The 19,418-nt window shown below is 42.9% G+C and overlaps 3 protein-coding genes and 2 long non-coding RNA genes across 20 annotated transcripts in view; 3 read left to right on the forward strand and 2 right to left on the reverse strand.

Moving 5' to 3' along the window:
* Positions 1 to 19,418, forward strand: part of YBEY (ybeY metalloendoribonuclease) — a 110,618-nt gene that overhangs the window by 30,206 nt on the left and 60,994 nt on the right. The gene's annotated exons all lie outside the window — the stretch shown is intronic.
* Positions 1,005 to 11,892, forward strand: POFUT2 (protein O-fucosyltransferase 2). Of its 2 annotated transcripts, none has more exons than XM_083711866.1 (9): positions 1,005 to 1,314; positions 3,456 to 3,706; positions 4,708 to 4,852; positions 6,716 to 6,823; positions 7,638 to 7,704; positions 8,708 to 8,833; positions 9,554 to 9,734; positions 10,481 to 10,604; positions 11,396 to 11,892. In XM_083711866.1, the coding sequence occupies exons 1-9, from the start codon at positions 1,169 to 1,171 to the stop codon at positions 11,547 to 11,549; spliced, it is 1,302 nt and encodes a 433-aa protein (XP_083567992.1). In that variant the 5' UTR covers positions 1,005 to 1,168; the 3' UTR covers positions 11,550 to 11,892. The 2 variants fall into 2 exon arrangements, with proteins under 2 accessions (XP_083567992.1, XP_083567991.1); XM_083711865.1 differs by having other exon boundaries at positions 1,028 to 1,314; positions 7,635 to 7,704.
* LOC310833454 lies at positions 1,590 to 3,221 on the reverse strand. Its single transcript, XR_014558690.1, has 2 exons — positions 2,538 to 3,221; positions 1,590 to 2,184 (listed from the first exon to the last, which is right to left on the reverse strand). It is a non-coding gene; the product is annotated as an uncharacterized lncRNA (long non-coding RNA).
* LOC310833428 lies at positions 12,893 to 16,487 on the forward strand. Its single transcript, XR_014558683.1, has 2 exons — positions 12,893 to 15,064; positions 15,113 to 16,487. It is a non-coding gene; the product is annotated as an uncharacterized lncRNA (long non-coding RNA).
* Positions 13,816 to 19,418, reverse strand: part of ADARB1 (adenosine deaminase RNA specific B1) — a 57,662-nt gene continuing 52,059 nt past the window's right edge. For 14 of the 15 annotated variants that reach the window (XR_014557319.1, XM_083708258.1, XM_083708256.1 and 11 more), the window contains 2 exons: positions 18,801 to 18,979; positions 13,816 to 17,713 (listed from right to left, as the gene is read on the reverse strand). Coding sequence is in view for 13 of the 15 variants with exons in the window: in XM_083708258.1 (XP_083564384.1) it covers positions 17,537 to 17,713; positions 18,801 to 18,979 (356 nt within the window). In the remaining 2 variants the exon portion in view is untranslated. Of the gene's footprint in view, positions 17,714 to 18,800; positions 18,980 to 19,418 lie in introns of those variants that run through there. The other variant, XR_014557320.1, reaches the window with a different exon arrangement.

Below are 19,418 nucleotides of genomic sequence, written 5' to 3' on the forward strand. Positions count from 1 at the left end.
TTTACACGATTATGAGAATGTATGTGGGAGCACATTGAAAACCAAAGTATTCATTATAAAATCATTAGTTTAGCTTGCTAGAGTTTCCTGCCCATGCCAGATGAATGGCCCCAATGACAAGTCTGGAGCTCAATTCACTATTATGTTCAGTGCAAGACTACAGAGTTTCTGTGACTTACCTGGCATACCCTCAGCAAGGTCTGAACCAACCGGTGTTCTGTGGGACTCCCAGTTTCTCCCCACCTAGCAGGCTGTATGCCAAGTCATCACGCCACATGTATTTGGCTTCCTGCATCACAACACTGACCCAGCTGGCTAAACTGAGGCTGCTCAAACGCCAACCGTCTCTCATAACATTTCTGATCTTCCGAGAGCTTTTTTGTGAGCATCCGCATAGTGGCAAGACAGGTACTGGCGTACTTTGGAGCATCTTGAAATTTTGAAGCAAGGTCTAGTACATCACTGGGAGATGCACATTTTTGAAGGTCGTTAAAGAATTGCTGGGGCGTGTTTTCTTCATCCTTTTCTTCCGCTGAACTTCTGACTTCCTTTGGGGATCCCAAGAAACCAGATGGAAGTTGGGTGGGTGCAACAGTCATTGGGTCAGGGCCTTGCACATGGTCTAAGAGAGCATCAGCAGTTTTCTGTTCATTTGCACTGGTACCATCTGCATTAATGCTTAGGGTACCTTGAGGGAAAAAATCCAGCAGATGATTGCAGCCGGCAAGGAGACGCATAAGACAGGAGTCGCCTCAGGTAAATACTGCGTCCAGCAGGAGATGAGCTGGCCGGGAGGAAGAACCGGGAGACGCTGGGGGAGATGGGTCGGTGGGCTGCCTCTCTGCCCCCTTGGCGTCCTGGGTCTCCCCCCTCCGTGAACCCCCAAGAACCGCCCCGCCAGGTCGGCCAGGCGGAGGGCTAAGCGGCCAGAGGGAAGGGCGAGGGCGGCGCCGCCTGCCTCGGGGAGCCGCTTTCTCCTGGCGACGGCCCACGCCGGCCGGCCTGCCTGCCCGCCCTCCGGCAGGCGGGTCTCTGGGAGGGAGCGACGGACGGCGGTCCGCGTTGGCCGGCATCGCCCGCGGGGGGAGAGCGAAGGCGGGAGCGGCTGAGCTCCGGGGCCGCCTCCTCCTCCGCCCCGCCCGGCCCGCGCCTCTCCGCCCCGGCGCGCATGGCGGCCCCGCGACTCCCCGGCCTCCCGCCGCCGCTCCTCGTCCTGATCGCGCTCGCCGCCGCCCAGCCGCCCCACCAGGCCGCCTTCCGCGCGGGACACGGCGCGGCCTCCTTGCCCGCCGCCGCCGCCGCGCCCCGGAGACGGTGAGGAAAGGCGAGCGGGCGGAAAGGCCTCGCCAGGGCCGGAGGGACAGGGCGGCCGCGGAGGCGCCCGAGGGAGGCCAGGCGGGAGGGCGGCCGCTGGTCGTCTCTCGCCCCGGCCCCGCCAGCCAGAGTCCGGCGAGGGGGCCTTTCGGGATCCCTCGCAGGCGCCTCTCCGCCGTCAGCTCGGCGTCTCTTATGGTACCTCAGGCGAACACGAAGCGACTCCCGTGGGAATCTACCCTCAAACTGATCTAACAGATTTTTTTCTTTATTAAAAAAATCATGTATTTATAGGCAGCAGATGATATCTGAATAGCGAGTTATCCCGGGTTGAACAGAGTTTAAAGGGTCCCATCCTGAGCAGGGAAGTTGAAGCGTAGGAATTGGGTTTGTAAAGCCTGGCTTTGAGCTAGGAAGGGCCAACTCAATGCAATGGTCTTAAACAGATGGGAAGGGGCAGTAGCTAAAGGGTCTTAACAATTCAGGAGATTCTGCAAACACTCAGCTGATTTGGGCCCACTACAAAATTCCTCTGATTGGCACAAAAAAGCAGTAGCTGCCCTCTCTTTGGAAACGGAAATAAATTAGTATGAGAAGCAGCAGTTACTATTTATAAAACTTATGAGAATACAGTGGTCCTTCCAGTTGCGGACGGGATCCATTCCGGAGGTCCGGCCCGATCCCGAGGTTTTCACAACTGGAGAGACCACTTCTGTGTGCATGGCAAAAACCTGGAAATATACTTCCCAGTTTGCCGCTTATGTATCCCAAAATTTACATAACCGGAGGGATAAGTAAGCAGAGGTACAACTGTATCTGAACAGCAAGACATAGGAAGCTGTCATAAAGTAAATCAGACCTCTGGTCCACCTTAAAGGTAAAGAGACCCCTGACCATTAGGTCCAGTTGTGGACGACTCTGGGGTTGTGGCGCTCATCTCACTTTATTGGCCGAGGGAGCCAGCGTACAGCTTCCGGGTCATGTGACCAGCATGACTAAGCCGCTTCTGGTGAACCAGAGCAGCGCATGGAAACGCCATTTACCTTCCCGCCAGAGCAGTACTTATTTATCTACTTGCACTTTGATGTGCTTTCAAACTGCTAGGTTGGCAGGAGCAGCAACGGGAGCTCACCCCGTCGTGGGGATTTGAACCGCCGACCTTCTGATCGGCAAGCCCTAGGCTCTGGTTTAACCCACAGCACCACCCGTGTCCCCTGGTCCACCTTAGGTCTGCTTTATTGGCACTGATTGGCAGCAGCTGTCCAGGACTCCCCGTCCCTTCCAGGAGATCCCAGTGGTTGTGATTTCTGCATGCAAAGTGTGTGCTCTGCCATTGAGAAGAGGAAATACAGTATAGGTCATGCACTTGGTGTTGACTAAATAGACACCAGCTTGGGTAGTCTGGGTAGATGCAGAGAGCGATTGGATGGAAAGTTCCCCCTTAGAATAGTTGTCTTCCTTCTGTTCTAAGATTCCCTTCCCAGATGGTGAACAGAGCAATCCAAACTCTTGGAGGAGGCAGGTGCCTTGTTCATTCTGGCTTAGTGAAGAGACTCTGCCACCATGGAGGTCCCTGTTCCATCCACCCAACGTGGCCGGCATAAACCTATGAAGAAAGTGGGTGGGGTTGGACATGAGTCAGCCAAGTCACTGCTGCACCCTAAGACAGTCCAACTACTGGCAGTGATGGAGGTTTTCTGGGGGGGGGTCTGAATTAGAAGGATTTGCATCAGAAAATTCAGTTTAAATTCAGAGTGTGATCTAATTTATCATGTTTATTTTACTAGTATTTAGTAAAACAAAGCTAAACACTTTAAAAACTGTCCAGGTTGCCTAATACTTATTTGCAATAGGCATTTCCTTCTTTCCTGCTCTCCCACACCTTCTATCCCGGCTGGCACAAGCAGATGTGCCAGAGGTGGTTATGACTCCACTGATGTGCCAGAGGTGGTTATGACTCCACTGTTCTATTTAGTCCCCACTGTTTTTCACCAGAGGAGAAGATTGTACCCCAAACTCTGTATCCTCCAAAAGCACAGCTGACTGTGTATCTGCCTTATTCAGAACCAGGAAGTCACTGGAGATTACAAATCATGACTTTTCTTTAGCTTTTTCAAGTAACTTTATTTTGTTATCCCCAGGTATCTTTTGTATGATGTAAACCCACCGGAAGGTTTCAACCTCCGCAGAGATGTCTATATAAGAGTTGCTTCTCTTATAAAAACTTTGTTGAAACATGAAGCTTGGGTATTGGTTCTGCCTCCCTGGGGGCGTCTCTATCACTGGCAGAGCCCTGACATTCATCAGATCCGAATTCCTTGGTTTGAATTCTTTGATGTTCCCAGCCTCAGTAAAAACATACCAGTTATTGAGTACGAAGAGTTTCTTGCAGGTAAAATATTACTATTAAATAATCAGTATTCTATGCAATCTTGAAGTAGTTTTGTGGTGGGCTTTTCTGCTTGCATTCAGTTAAATGAGGTGTTTGAAATTGATAACATTTCTAAAGCAGAACTCCAAATGAGGATATGTTACCTTTCTCACCACCACTATCTCTCAGGGGGTAGAGGGATATCTACTATTTTGAAGGCTAAAATATATTAGTAGGTACATGCTAGCTGTTGCACAATTGCATGTGTATGCCCTTTAGCAAATATTAAATTAAACAATAATATCTTATTTGGGCATGACCATAGTTGCTTGGAGAAACAGAGGATACAGATTTTTGTTAATGTGGCACCCATTTTTGCAGTTGGCATAATGGTGGCTTCTCCTCCGGTTGCCTCCTCCATGCACAGTTTCGTTCCTGCTTCTGTTTTGCAGCCTCCTGTCTTATTGGAAGGGCTGCATCATACAGATGATGGAGCAGATTTGTAGGTAGGCCTAGAAGCAGTGGCTTAAATTACAAGGAAGGGGATTTAAGCTAAGCCAAACATCAGAAATAATTTTGTGATGGGATGAGTTGTGGGCAGTGAAACAGACTGCCTTGGAAGTCATGTTGTCTCTTTCGCTAGAGGTTTTTAAACACAGTCTGGATGGACACCTGCTGGGGATTGTGTCAGTGCATTTCTTGAATTGGCACAGGGTTGAGGTTCATGCCAACTTAATAAAATCAAAAGGTGCTTTTTATAGAAACATTTGAGATAACCTGTAGCTCTCTTCCGAATCTTCTCCGGATTATTTGTCTTTTTCTGAAGATGCAGTGACCAGATTCACAGGGCTCCAACTCAAACCCCCTTTCTATTAACTGACATTCTGGTTTCTGTAGATAATTACTTTAGAAGTAACTATACAGCTAGATATAATGCTAGTTGCTCCACTTGATATCTGCTGTATAAAATGAAATACATATAGATGTTATACTCATGTGCTGATTTTTTGTTCATTATTCAGAGTCAGGTGGACCCTTTATTGATCAGGTGTATGTTTTGCAAAGTTATGCTGAAGGATGGAAAGATGGGACTTGGGAGGAGAAAATAGATGAAAGGCCATGTATTGACCAACTAATGTATTCGACAGACAAACATAAATACTACAGGTAATCTTCTATAATAGTAGTTGCATTATCATTACAACTGGGCACCTAGAATGCAGATATTTTCTCCACAAGTCCCTAAATGTCCCCCCTGAATAAAACTTTAATTGGAATTTTTAACATAAAAACAGTTTTTCTTTTGTTCAATGAATATTTTATTACTGTTGCATCAGCATGCTCTTCCTAAATGAAAAATATTTATTTATTTTTAAAGATGGGCATCTTCCATTCTGTTTACAATAAAACACATAATGGTCAACAGCACAGAAATTTAAATAGTCCAAAAACATAGCCAATGCTGCTATTGTTACATAGGTAAAGGGACCCCGACTATTAGGTCCAGTCGTGGCCGACTCTGGGGTTGCGGTGCTCATCTTGCTTTATTGGCCGAGGGGGCCGGCGTACAGCTTCCGGGTCATGTGGCCAGCATGACTAAGCCGCTTCTGGTGAACCAGAGCAGCACATGGAAACGCCGTTTACCTTCCCACCGGAGCAGTACCTATTTATCTACTTGTACTTTGTGCTTTCGAACTGCTAGGTTGGCAGGAACCTATGCTAGTTAGTTGAGATAATTAGTTGAGGTAATTGCAGTTCCAGTGTCTAATTGCATCAAAAGTTATATTGTTGTTAAAATGGTTGAATTGCTTACTGATTATGATTTCTGTTGCCTTTTCCATCTATGAGGTCACCACATTTTACATCCCAACATAACAGTTTCATGATTCTTATTTATAGCTAACCATGGGCCTCAGCACGCCAAGGCAACCTTAAATAGATTTTAAAAACACCGTGCTAGATGATAAATGACAGCACTGAGCTCTATAAAGATATGTCAAACATTAAGTAAACAAAATATGCACAGTACTCTTTAAAAATTTATGGGTGGTATTCATTTACTTAGAGTAGACAAAATGAAATTAATGGGCCTAACTTAGTCATGTTCATTCATGCGGTACCTATTTATCTACTCACGCTGGTATGCTTTTGAACTGCTAGATTGGCAGGAGCAGGGACCAAGCAGTGGGAGCTCACCCCGTCACGGGGATTCGAACCGCCAATCTTCCGATCGGCAAGTCCTAGGCTCTGTGGTTTAACCCACAGCGCCACCTGAGTCCCTGTATTGTTACATAAATTGTGACATATTGCTACCTATATCAATACTCTGGCCACATCAGCTGATTTTTTCTTACACTTTGGTGGGGATTGTTTAAGGATCAGTTAGTAACAAAACCACAGTTGGAGTAACCCATGGTTTCAGTTGTCTACACAAATGCAAAGAGTATGGGAATCAAGACAAATTGGAGCTTTTAATACGAAGAGGAAGTCCTCAGAAACTTGTGAGGAAGTGGTTGTGTCCTGGGTTTCATGATACAGATGCAAGGGAAAGCTGAGTACATTCAGACATGCACTCTCAACTTTAAGAAGGCTAATTTCAAAAAGTTTAAGGAGCTAATGAGTGAAATTCCACGATCAGAAATACTCAAAGAGAAGGGAGTCCAAGATGAATAGGAGTTTCTAAAAGGAGAAATATTGAAGGCCCAAATGCAGACAGTTTGAACAAAAAAGAAAAGTGTGAGACATCTAAAGAAAGTGGCGCAGCTGCATAAGGAGCTTACGGATGAGCTGGGATTTAAGAATGGTGTGTATAAGAAGTGGAAGAAAGGGAAAATCACAAAGGAGGAGTATACACGAGTAGCTAACAATTGCAGGGTGACAGGCAGGCTAAAACTCGGAATGAGCTCAGACTTGCAAGAGGATAAAAGTAATAAAAAGATTTCTTTGACTGTGTTCAAATCAGCAAGATTGTTCTAATTTCTATCATATTGTATATGCCAATCTATTAATGATTTCCATCTTGTTTTATAGGGGATGGTTCTGGGGCTACGAAGAAACACGCGGCATGAATGTGGCTTGTTTATCTGTCCAGGGCTCTGCCTCTGTCATAGCTCCTCTCCTTTTGAACATCTCTGCTCGGTCAGACACAATCTATTATTTTCTATCTCATATGTTTCCATATTTGCTTTGCACAGAGAAAGGCAACCTTTAAACCCCCCCACCCCACCCCCTTTCATTCTTAACAAGTATGAAGGTTTGTGTTTTTTGTAATCTCACATTGAAACCTATTGCAGCACCACTAAGGCAGAGAAGGAGGAATCCATAAAAGCCCTCATTTTGTAAATGATTCCCCTCCGCAAGAAATCTTGAACTGTGAAATTTTCCACTGAGGAAAATCCAAATTACCATATGCAAACTTTGGCTAATTTGGATAGGTTTATTTTCTTTTGAAAAAATATAATATCCTAGACTGAGAAATTAATGTAACCTTTTATTTTACTTTCATTTGGTATAGAAATGAAATGTTAACTGCTGAGCTCATCTAATACTGTTTTTACAATTAACATCCATGCATTCTTACCAATTAACTTACGAAACGGGGGGGGGGGGGGGGAATAGAAAAACAAAGCACTGGAAAATTATCTGTCCCACATCAATGGTGCCCACCTGTCTTTAATTACAAGCCAGAAACAAGGTGTCCCCAAAGTACGTGATCAACATTTCCTCCACAGAACGCCAATTGTTGAGCTGAGTTTAGGATTTTTTGGGTTAAGAAAAAACAATTATCTGTAATTGGGTTAAGAAAGGTTTCTCAATTTTCCCCCACCCCACCCCCCGAAAAAGAAATTGCAGTGTTCATTTTTGTGCATCCATGGACTTCTCTGCTTCCTTAAACTATAAATTGATGTAAGCTATTTTGCTATTTTACACTTGGTTTTATCATTTTTAGTAGGTCAGTGATGCTAGACCGAGCTGAAAATCTTCTTCATGACCACTATGGTGGCAAAGATTATTGGAATGTAAGTATTTTCTAGCCGTCTTTCCCATATGATCCACTTATTTTTTTGCCCCTTGGCAAACAGCGTCTCAAGGCATTTTGTATGGCATAGGTACCATTAAGAAAAGAGAATATATACAACCTGGCATTTTCTAGGCACTTCCACTTACTACCAAATCCTTAAACGTAAACATTTACTGCAATTATTTTATAAATGATCCCAGAATATTATTTGAATTAAAGGTATGGTAATGCACCAAAATTCCGTTGAAGGAAGATCTATGCTGTTTTCTCCTATAATCACATTACACATTTTTAAAGTTAACTTGCAGTATATTACCTTCCTGTTATCCAATTGCAGTTCCAATGAAATAAATAGGCCACAGTAGTCTGTATCAAATCATAGATTATCCTTACCTGACCAAAACCATCCTTTAATAATCCAAGCTAATCCATAAACTGTTCTCACACTTGGTGCTGCTAATGCATTGTCTTAGTTCTTTATACTTGTACAGTTTACCTGGATTTTTTCCGTCAGGGAGATCCTTAGGTATTTTGTTTTTTATATCCTGTTATATGAAGTAGTCTTGCCAGTTCTTGTTTTCAGGTCATATGCATATCCAGAACAACTAATCCTAATTTATTTAAATTGATTTTGGCAAGGCATTCTGAAGCTAAGAGAGCAAATTTAGCACAGCTTCTAAATCTTCACCTAGAATGAAGTATTTCAAATACTGCAGGATTAATATTTTAGGGTTTTGGTAGAGTGACTATCCCATCCTTTCAGTAATTAAATTTCAAACTATTACATAAAAACTGGATTATAGGGTGCTTCCGTAATATGCGTATAAAATCCATCCATTGAATTTTGCTTCTCCAGTAGTTAAATTGTGTTGTTGGATACATGTGGTTTAATCTGTGTAGCGCTAAATAACATTGGGACTGTGCCTTTAAAGAATTTTTGTTTTAGATCTTGGAAGAACTTTAGTCCTTTATCATTTTATTTTATTTGTTTTTTGTGGCAGACTCGTCGAAGTATGGTTTTTGCTAAGCATCTTCGTGTCGTGGGGGACATGTTTAGGACCAAGTTCTTAAATTCTACTGATGAGAAGGACAGGACACAGTATTCTGAGGACTGGACAAAGATGAAGGTAAAATAGGTTTGCCTGAATATTTAAACTTAGCTATTTTCTGTTTTAACTGCATTTCTGTTGGGAGTGACTATATGAGGCTCATATAAAGGAATGGAGCCCATGTGTTTTCAAGTGTGATGAGATGTGCTATAGAAAGGGAACATTGGCTTTTCTGGGAATTCTGGTTCTCATCAGTGAATAGGGCCTCGACTGAGCCACTTACTCTGCCTTGCTTGTAAGGAGCTGCTTCTTCCCTTCATGTGGAAAGAGCCCACTCCCTGTTCAGATTTAAAATAAAAATTAAAAAAATCAACTCTCCAGTCTGGTAAACAGTTAAAAATCCAAAGGAAGGAGGAGAAGGCAGTGGATCAGCGGCTGGGAATTTCTCAAGAGGAGCAAGACAACCAGTCACCCGGTGCAGCATTTTCTGCTGCTTTCCAGACAAAAGCCCCCAAGTGGCTTGCAGGTGTTAAAAATACAGTAATCAGAATCAAAAGAGCTGATGGTATCACCTTTTTATTTAAGAAAGTGTCACCAAAAAGCCTATTACTCTGAAAATAGATGGTTGGTAGGCTGGACTTGGAGCTTTGCAAAGTTCTGCTAAGCATTGACCAATTAGCATCTTAGACTTCTTCCTTTAACAATGCTAGGGAACGTGTGTTTATCTGCACGATGTTTTCCCACTGAATCAATGCCATTTTATTTCAGTTTCAGCATGTACTGGTTCTTCTGTGCTAGGTAAAGCTGGGTACGGCCATAGGGGGGCCCTATCTTGGAGCCCACCTCAGGCGCAAAGACTTCATCTGGGGTCACAGAAATGACGTGCCTAGCATCCAGGGAGCGGTGGAGACCATCCGAAGCCTCTTGAAGTTGCATAAACTTCAGAGAGTCTTTGTAGCCACTGATGCCGTTGCAAAGGGTATGTAGCTTTTTTTTAAAAAAAAAAACCCAATACTTTAATCTTTTGTTGTAAACTGAATCTACGCAGGCGCTGCAGCTGCTGTGCATATTTATTTGATCTCCAGCACCTTGGACAATAGGGACGCGGGTGGTGCTGTGGTCTAAACCACTGAGCCTCTTGGGCTTGCCGATCAGAAGGTCAGCGGTTCGAATCCCCGTGACGGGGTGAGCTCCCGTTGCTCGGTCCCTGCTCCTGCCAACCTAGTAGTTTGAAAGCACGTCAAAGTGCAAGTAGATAAATAGGTACCGCTCCAGCGGGAAGGTAAACGGCGTTTCCCTGCGCTGCTCTGGTTCGCCAGAAGCAGCTTAGTCATGCTGGCCACATGACCCGGAAGCTGTATGCCAGCTCCCTCGGCCAATAAAGCGAGATGAGCGCCACAACCCTAGAGTTGGCCACGGCTGGACCTAATGGACAACCTTTACCTTGGACAATATGTGGGAGGCTTTTGTAGGCCACTAGAAAGGGCTTTGTGAGCTGATGACTTGCCCCTGAATTAAATGTTTTTACAGGACAGTGATCTACCGCAGTAGATCTTCAGCTCCGGACACCCTTAGACTCCCTTTTTTTACCGTGTGTGCCCATTTCTCTTTATTAAAAACATCAACACTTAAATAAGCAGGAAGAAAATGGTAGTTTTGCTTCTAGTGTGACCCCCTTTAGAGTGGGGACCAGCTGAAGGCCGCTGACGTAGTTTCCCTTTTCAGAGACTGAAGAGTTGAAAAGACTTCTTCCAGAGATGGTGAGATTTGAACCTAATTGGGAAGAGCTGGAGCTCTACAAAGATGGAGGAATAGCAATTATTGATCAGTGGATATGTGCACATGCCAGGTGACTATGGTTTGTGTGTTGTTTTTGTTTTACTTTTCTATTAGAGCAGTCTTCATGCATACGAATGTGCTTACCCTAAGGAAGAGGCTTACGGCCAGCTTGTGAGGGCGATTTGCAGGGAGCGAGCCTTGTGCCTCTCTAAGCTGGGCAGAAGCTTCTTAGGCTTTGGGAAGGAGGCACCGGCGGAACATTTAGGAGACGATCCTAGTTGTCCCCCGGTCCACTGACCGCCTGCCACTGATTGAGAGTTATGTTTTATATCAAGTTAGGCCAACTTCACTCATACCGTGATACGCAAACATAATTCATAGAAAAAAATTCAGATTGGCACCCATCTTTAAAAGTTGCTTTATCAGAAGTGCCTTCTGCTGAGTAGAGCCAGCGGCCCATCTAGGCCAGGACTGTCTTTTCCAGGTAACGATATTTGTGTAACATTCTCAGCATTGCTGCCTGAGATTCTTTGACCTGCAGGTGCTCAGGGTTTAACTGCTAATTTCTGCGTATGTCTGTGTTTGACTCAGCAGGCATAGCATCTTAAATGGTTTACAGTGCAACTGTTTAAGCAACCAACTTTCTCCTGACTTTGTGAATTAGTTAACATGGCTGTTTCAGAGAGGAGAGTTTGACAATTGGTGTCAAGTGGAGGTTTCTTTGCATGAAGCTTGTACTCTTCTCACGGCCCCCTTTGGACACATTGATAGCTGGTGTCAGAATGCAGCCTAACAATTTGATTTCCATATCATGAATGTGCAGCAGAAACTTCTCTTACGTTTTTCTGTACTCCTTCACAGATATTTTATAGGTACCTCAGTCTCAACATTTTCCTTCCGCATTCATGAGGAAAGAGAGATTCTGGGTTTTGATCCCAAAACAACTTACAACAGATTTTGTGGCGATGAAGAGAGTACCTGTGAACAGCCAACTCACTGGAAAATTGTATATTAAAATATACTGGTCCGTGCAACTGTAGTCTTTAGGCTTATCAATGCAATTAAACAATCATTTTTGTAGAAATAAATTTATTTTGAATGTTGGTTTTTCCTTTCTGGTGCTAAGCACATATGAATGGTGGAAGTCAGGTGTATTCACCTCACTCAGTATTATCAATGACAGCTCTTCTGACAAGATACCAAAATGTCTCCCTTTTAAAAATTGATCATATGATATTTTCTGATGTTAAAATATTATTCTGGATACAGAACATCAGTTTGTATTATCTTCAAAGCAGAAGAGATATTTTCTGTTTGGCTTTCTATGTTTACAAGAAATAAAGGTTTCTTTGTTTTTATTTAGAGAGTTGTGTGCCTCTTGCCACTCTGTAAGAAGTCTTCACGCTGTGGACTGGCAAGAAAATACATAGTTCTGTGGTTAGTCTGGGAACTGATCTACCATAGGTAAATCAAGGTTATATGGATAATCCACCGTCAACTCTGCTTAATATTGTGTCTGCAAATGGAATTAGGTTTATCACACCTCCAGACCCAATATTAATTGTCAGGGGCTCAGGAGCAGAAGCACAGGAAATGGAGAGCGAAGGGGAAGAATCTGAGGGCAGCGTAGGAAAAGATGACAGTGGCCCGAGAGATTCCATGAGCCTCTCCAGCGAATCAGAAGATTCCCAGAAGGGGGCGCCGGTGGCCAGGGCAAGGGGGGCCCCAAGGGGGACACCCCAGAAGCAAGGGGCCAGCGGGGAATCCCAGAGCAGCAGTTGGAGATCAGGACCAGCTTCCCCACCAGAGCATAGTGGGGGGGAAGAGTCCCAGGTATCGGGGCCAGCGTATCCCCCAGCAGGAAGAGAAGATGAGTCAGGGCTGACCACGCCTCCATCGGAGAGTCAGGCAACGGAGGGGAGGTCAGGTCCAGCCAGCATCCCGGAAGAGGGAAGCAGTGATAGAAGCAGTGTAACGGTCAGGAGGAAGGTTACTGGGTTGGCGCGAGAGCCAAGTTCAAATGTACAGGCGCGCGGGACAGCAGAGAACGAGGATTGGGAACCAGGTCCTAAAGCCCGCCGGAGGCAGGGGGAGGAGTCAGGCGACTCAGCGTCAGAAGAGTCCAGAAAGGGGAATGCCTCAGCGGACAGGAGGACCCAGAGGAGGAGAGAGCAGAGGAAGAGGTGGAGCAGAGCTAGAATCTTAAACTGGTGTCAGAGGGGAGGAGATTCAGACGGAACTTCGGCGGTCTAGGCTTTGAAATGGAAACTGAACTTCAATAAAGACTTTTGTATATAACAACGATCTGGCGTTGGTCCTCTGTGAGCTGGGGCCTTGGGGCAGCTCTGACATTAATGCATAAATCTCTTGTGTTTATGCTTCTTGCCACAGCTAGAACTGTGAGTGGTTTCCCACTAGAAATCCGACTAGCTGCCTCCTCAGAGTGTGGGGCATTGCACTGTCAGAACACCTGATACACAAACGGTTAATGGTTAATCAAAAATAGACCACATTTATTTGACTTGGTTTAAGTGTTTCTCCTGTTAACTCATCCACACAGCCCACTAAATCCCCTGCTCAACAGATAAAATATATGGAGCTTTTTCGATAATTAATTTGAATCACCTTTTTCTTTTTTGTGATCGATTGTATGTGGCATGCGCACTCAGTTGCCTCTCGGTTTTCCCCTCCCGTCTAATCTAATTTCATTTTATTTTTCTATTTTTATTTGTTACACTCATTATTCTTACTGCATTTTGTATGTGCTTATGTCAATCACCATTCTGTATGAAAAATGACCATAATAATAGTAGTAACAGTTTCTAAAAAAGAAAAAAAGATACCTTATGCAGATTTATTAAGACTACTATTTTTCATGTATTGTTTTAACAAAGTTCTAGTTATGGGAACAGTACTAGTTACCATCAGGTTTCACCTGCCTTGAAGACCAAGGAATCCGTTACATTGTAAAGCAGAATGAAAGTATGTTTGAAAGCTCACTTATTTTGAATGCTCAAATCATGCAGAAACAGTGAGGTATTAAGCATCAAAACCTAAAATACTTTAAAAACCAATTTGTTGGTATTTTAGGTCCTTTATATTTAAAATGCAACAGCAGGCTCCAATTATAGTTGTGTTCGTTTTATTTGTAAGCTTGCTTCATTTAGACATTTGGATAACTTTCGTACATCCCTTTCCCACCTCCCAAAAGGAATCCAGGGGTTTTTCCCCAATCAAGAGTTTGTGCTTCAGCTGCAAAGACATGAAAAGAGTCTTTAGAATGGTAAGAGCTTCCTTTGAGGGAAGGCAAAGATTTATTTTTCAAAGCCTGAAGAACCGTTATCACATTGTAACAAAAAACAAAAATAAACCTCCATGGCAGTTATGTGGCAACATCATTAGCTAGGTATTTCAATAGTCCAGTTTTTGTTCTATGAGGAAAGGGGCTGTTTGAGGGAGAAAAGGAAGAGAAACTCGTCCCCTCCTGCCCAGCATATGGAAGCATCCTTTTCATTGAGATGGTACAGAGTTGTTGCCCTGCTGATCACAGAAATGAACATAAAAACACATAAACGGGACTTGTGATTGCTGTTTATGTAAGAGTCTAGTTACAAGGAACTTTTCACCGCACATCCACTGAATTCTTTTCTTGACGGCAGGAGCGACGAACCCACAGACATCGCTATGTTGCTGGACTACAGCTCCCACCATTATGGAATGGGCTGATGGGTGTTGTGAGTCTTAACAGGGTCCCAGGGTCCCTTCCCCTGCTTTACGGGTAGGTAACATTGTTGGCTGTACAGTGCAGCCATAGGAACAGGCCTATTCGGTCACAAACAAATAGGTTGCCCCAGTGAGAGATACCAGACGCCCAGGCAAAGAGGAGTTGTCTCTAGGAAAGCTACTAATTGCATGGTCGTGAAATCAGCAATTAGGCAGCTGGCTCCAAATAGTCACATTATGCTCTTAATGCTCACAACCGTAGAGCGCTTTGAGGCACAGACATGGGTGGAAGAGAAAAAGGAGCAATTCTGGCACACTCACAAATGAGTAAAGCAGCCCATAGGCTACCACTTCTTCCCCAAATAGGACAGAATATCCAAAGCATTCACTTTCTGTTTTAAACTAACCAAAGTTTATGGTTATACCCATAATGGGGAAGTTGTGATTAATTTAAACACACTCTTTAACAAGCCAGAACCAAAAGCCACCGACTGATCTTGGCTTGTTTCAATAAACCATGGTTTAAACCAACTAGAATTTTCATAGGATGGACGTAACAATAGACTCTGGTTAGTTAGGTAAGTGTGAAGGCTTGCAATCCTCTTGTCGTTGTGCTGGCGAGAGGAGGGCAGAGTGCATGAGGCTCAGGCTCACTTCTGCTCGCCCTGTGACTTGGTATCATGTTCCAGGCAAGCCACTTTGCTATTAGAAAAAACACGTAACACATTTGCTCTCAAGCTATAAAATGCAGCAAATTTGCTATACATTGTGCAATCTTCACACTTTGATTTCATTAAAACCGCTATAGTGAAAAACCTCTCAGCCAGCTCATAATTAGGGTTGCCAATCAGCCAGAAGAAAGCAACAGTGTGGACAATTTTATTTATTTTTGCTTTTGAGCCAGGTGTCAGAAAAGACAAGGAAAAGCTGCTATTTTCCTCCTTACCTGTGCTGGTTTGGTTTTTAATTTAATCTCGGCTCTGCCCCCAGACCTCTTGACTTGGGTCCACCCTAAAAAACTGCCTCATCTGCGGACTCGCTCTGGATTCTACGTCATGTAACGGAGAGCTCTGTCCCCAGGCCCTGACCAGGTACCAGACTTTTTTTAATTAAACACTTGGCAAGCCTATTCATACTCTTATTTTTCTTCACAGTTGTCTACAAATTGGCCTTGATCCTCTGAACTGGAATATGCTGCATTGGGACTATTCACGTGACCATTTTAAGCACGTGGATGTGTTGATTATGTTCTATATAATTCAGGCCACAGTACTGCAAGAAAATGCCTAGTAACAATTTAAAATGCCATATAAATTATTTTCCTTCACATAATAAAATTCTGATTTATTCTATTAAATTCTATATTAACTTATTGCTATCATGCCTTTTTCTCATAATATTTTTTAAGTGAACATATTATATATCTATTTCTTTTTAAAGGAAGAGGAATGCCAATTACAGCATAGGGCTTTCTGGACATGCAAAGTAACTTCGTAAAGTTTTTGTAACACCACAATACTATGTAGATAGCAGTACCCAGACAATACCCAGAGGTGAGGAGCTAGCTACCATGTCTACCTACCACATACAGTCGCACAAATATTTAAAAAATACTTTGAGCTGATGTGATACCTTCAATATGAACATCACATCATGTAGAGGCCAAGATATATGCGATATACATATAGTATTACAACTTTGATTTCTGGCACCGGTTTAGCAAAACATGTAACCATTACTTCGCTTTAAGCATATGGAAATTGTTGAATTTGCTAAACCTACAATACATGCTTTCTTGGAATGTAACTACTGAGATCAAGCCCAAATTTCTACCATGATTGTTATGAATTCCTTCTTATTTTTATTGGAATAATATGTTAGCAATATTGCATGTTTACAATTAATGCTGAGGTATTAGTCCCACCACCTATTTCATTAAGTGCAACTTGGCTTGCTGCATCCTATCACAAATTATCAGAAAGACAATACCTTCTGATACCTTGGCGATGGGCAGGAGAGTCAGATTTGCTGGCTACAGCACCTGGACATTTGCAGCACCCTGCCTCTGGGACAACCCCTCCTGGCGCCAACTGGCTCTGAAGCACAGGCAGCGGAAGCAGCTGCCCGCCAGGGTCCTGCGCTTTGGCTCAGCATAGGTCCTAACTCTCTCAGCCAAGGACTGCTGTCCTTGAGAGATCAGACCCCCGCAACATGCTCATTAATGGGAGATGTCATCAATATATATGAACAACGTTTTCAATATTTATTCCTATTATACTAGATCAAACAGATCATTTCAGAATAATTTGGGTTGGTACCCTTATATCAGTGTGTGTAAAAGAACACAACAGTTTCGCCAAAAATAAGTTAGGTCTCTGAAGCGTGCAGTTTAAAAATTCTTTTGCCCTTAGCAGTGTTCGTGTGTGAACTGGTTTTTGGCAAGGCAGCGCATTTCCTCACAAATGAGTGTTTTGAAATTGCCACATCACTGGTAATATTACTGTTGTACTCCACTGAGTTCCTGTGAAACACAATCCGCCTATTTCTAAGCTGGTTTTCATACATCAAAGTAAAAAGAATTTGTTAGCTTACAAATATTTAGTTTCCAGTTTACAATGGTAAAAAAACAATAACTTCACAATGTGTGTAAATGGGAAGTGAAGACAAGTACTTTAAAAATGGAATAAAAAGTGGTATGTTAAAAACTGGATCACACAATAATAAATACATAAATCAGAGAGACAAAGTTTTCAACAGCTGGTTTTTAAAGAGCAAGGAAGCAGGGGAAAATAGCTAGCCAAACTCCAGTCTGGTTTTGTGAGCTCAATTATTTAAAAAATAAAAATCTATAAGAAGCACATAAATAATCTGTCTCTTGGGCTCTAAAAGAACACAAAAACAAACCACTTAGTCAAAGTGTTGTGAAAAATCCTAGGTGGTTTACATTAATCATGCACCTGGTAACAATGCAGTAAAATAAAATTTAAATTATCCAGATGTATCACTTTGAATTGCATTGTGGGTTCCCCCACGCCCTGCAAACAATAGTTCCTTAGAAGGTAATGGAATTATTTTGTACTATTCTAGACTAGTTATTGTATTATCAGTTTTCCAAAGGTTTTAATACTTTAGCAAAAGAAAAAAATGGTTTCAAGTCAGCCTCTCCCCAACAAAAAACCACAATAAAAATCTAAAAGCTGCTGTTTCAGCTGTGTAGATGAAATGTTGACGTCAGGGTTTCCATCCTATCCCCTTTTCCAAGCAGAGGGCATCCATGGATCAGACTACAAGGGAAAACTGATCTTGTTCTATGGGCTTCTCCACCCAGGCACCAAGTCCTGCCTTTGAAAATGCTTTGAACAAACACTCTTTGGCAGTTTGATATTCGGCAGCTGCTTGCTTCGTTTCGTGGTACATGTTTGGTTTACTGACATTTGAACGAAGATTGGAAGAAAGCTGGAGAGATTAGAAAGAAAGAGAATCCTGTTACATATAGCAAATATTTTATCATTTCAATATATGATTTTTTTAAACTGCGCAACTATGAAACAGTTGGCAAAATAATACCTAGGACGTGTTTTCTTTTCTTTCCTCTTTATTTATGAATTAGAATCAAAATCCAAAGCTACGAACCAAACTTCCCATCTCTCCTCTGCCCCATTTTGTTGTTTTTTTTTAAACTGTAATGCCTACTAACCAAGAAAAATTAATTGGATTTTAATCCCACCTATTCAGTTGGGAGAATTGGGTATATTTAGCCTGGAGAAGGGCTGTCACATGGAAGATGAAGCAAGCTTGCTTTCTGCTACTCTAGAGGATAGGACCCAAACCAATGGATTCAAATTACAAGAAAGGAGATTCCGACTCAACATTAATAAGACCTTTCTGATGTAAGAACTGTTTGACAATGGAACAGACTATCTCAGGTGGTCAACTCTCCTTCCTTGGAGGTTTATAAACAGAGGCTGGATGGCCCCCTGTCTGACATTCTTCAGCTGTGATGCAAGGGCCCTCTGGGTACCTTCTAACTCAACCACTCTATGGTTACAGAAAGTCAATGTATTCGGGCACAGTGGCTACCATTCCTGGAGGAACAGCAGCAAACATCCCTTCTAGGCTATGAGTTCTGGAAGATCTTCTCCTTGTCTGGCCTGGGACGGTAGGACCCTGAATGACCAGCTACAACAGCTGAGGCTGCTAAACAGACTCTTGGGCTGGGATGGTGGGGGGGGGGGGGTTGAGATCTTGTAATCTTGTTGTGATTTACGTGGAAATTGTTCAGTTTGGTTGTGTATTTTAAAATATTTTATTTATTGTTTATGACTATTTTCATCGTAGGTATGCATTTTTCCATGTTCTAAGCCACCTTGAGCATTGTTTGAACTATGGAAAGGTGGCATACAAATAAATTTATGGGCGCATCAAACTTCTGATACATTCAGCTCTGGTACAGTTTGCCCAGTAAATGACAGACTCAAAGCCCAAATGCTTATGCCCTGTTGATACAGATGTGGTGGTGAATTACCCATTTGCCAAAATATACCTTTGCATAAGCTCGCATCCAGCGACTGTACAGAGCATGCTTACAAAGACGGGACGCGCGGCCCATTTCGTCCTTGCCTGTTGTAGCATTAATCACTTCAAGACCAGCATCTCCTATGGTCCAGTTTACACTGAAATTAGGTGCTTTTCCTGGTTGGCGGGCTTCAGCATTACTGATACCTGTAAGAAAGAAGAGGGGCTCTCAACAAGAAGAAATATTCTCATACCTTTTATAGCTTCCCTTTCCAAAGAAAATGAGTGCAATGTAACATGTTAATCATGTTATGTCACACTCCTTTAAAACAATGGCTGAAAAACTGGAACACTCCTCTTTTGAGGTAGGACATAAAGCCATGAACATTCTGCTTCCATTACTGGAGAATGTGTGGTCAAAATATTCCAACATCATTAAGGCAGGTGTGTTATAAATGGAGAAATGTATGTTAGAAGAACATAACATAACCTTATTAGGAGGAGCATTTGCATCACATTTTGGTTAATCTTTTTACAATTCAAATCTGAGTGCAGTTAAATAGCTGGATAAAGGAAAAATGACATTACTTAGTGGTAACTAACAGTCTCTAAAATAAAACTGCCCATATTGCACCTACGTTTGCAA

Source organism: Podarcis gaigeae (genome assembly GCF_964106915.1).
Source record: "Podarcis gaigeae genome assembly, chromosome: 1".
Lineage (NCBI taxonomy): Eukaryota > Metazoa > Chordata > Lepidosauria > Squamata > Lacertidae > Podarcis > Podarcis gaigeae.

Bases quoted from the DNA above. Each gene is read 5' to 3' on its own strand.
- POFUT2 (XM_083711865.1), top strand. From the start codon at position 1,169: ATGGCGGCCCCGCGACTCCCCGGCCTCCCGCCGCCGCTCCTCGTCCTG. The intron at 3,707-4,707 runs GTAAAATATTAC...TTCATTATTCAG, and splicing joins GTACGAAGAGTTTCTTGCAG to AGTCAGGTGGACCCTTTATT. The intron at 4,853-6,715 runs GTAATCTTCTAT...CTTGTTTTATAG, and splicing joins GACAAACATAAATACTACAG to GGGATGGTTCTGGGGCTACG.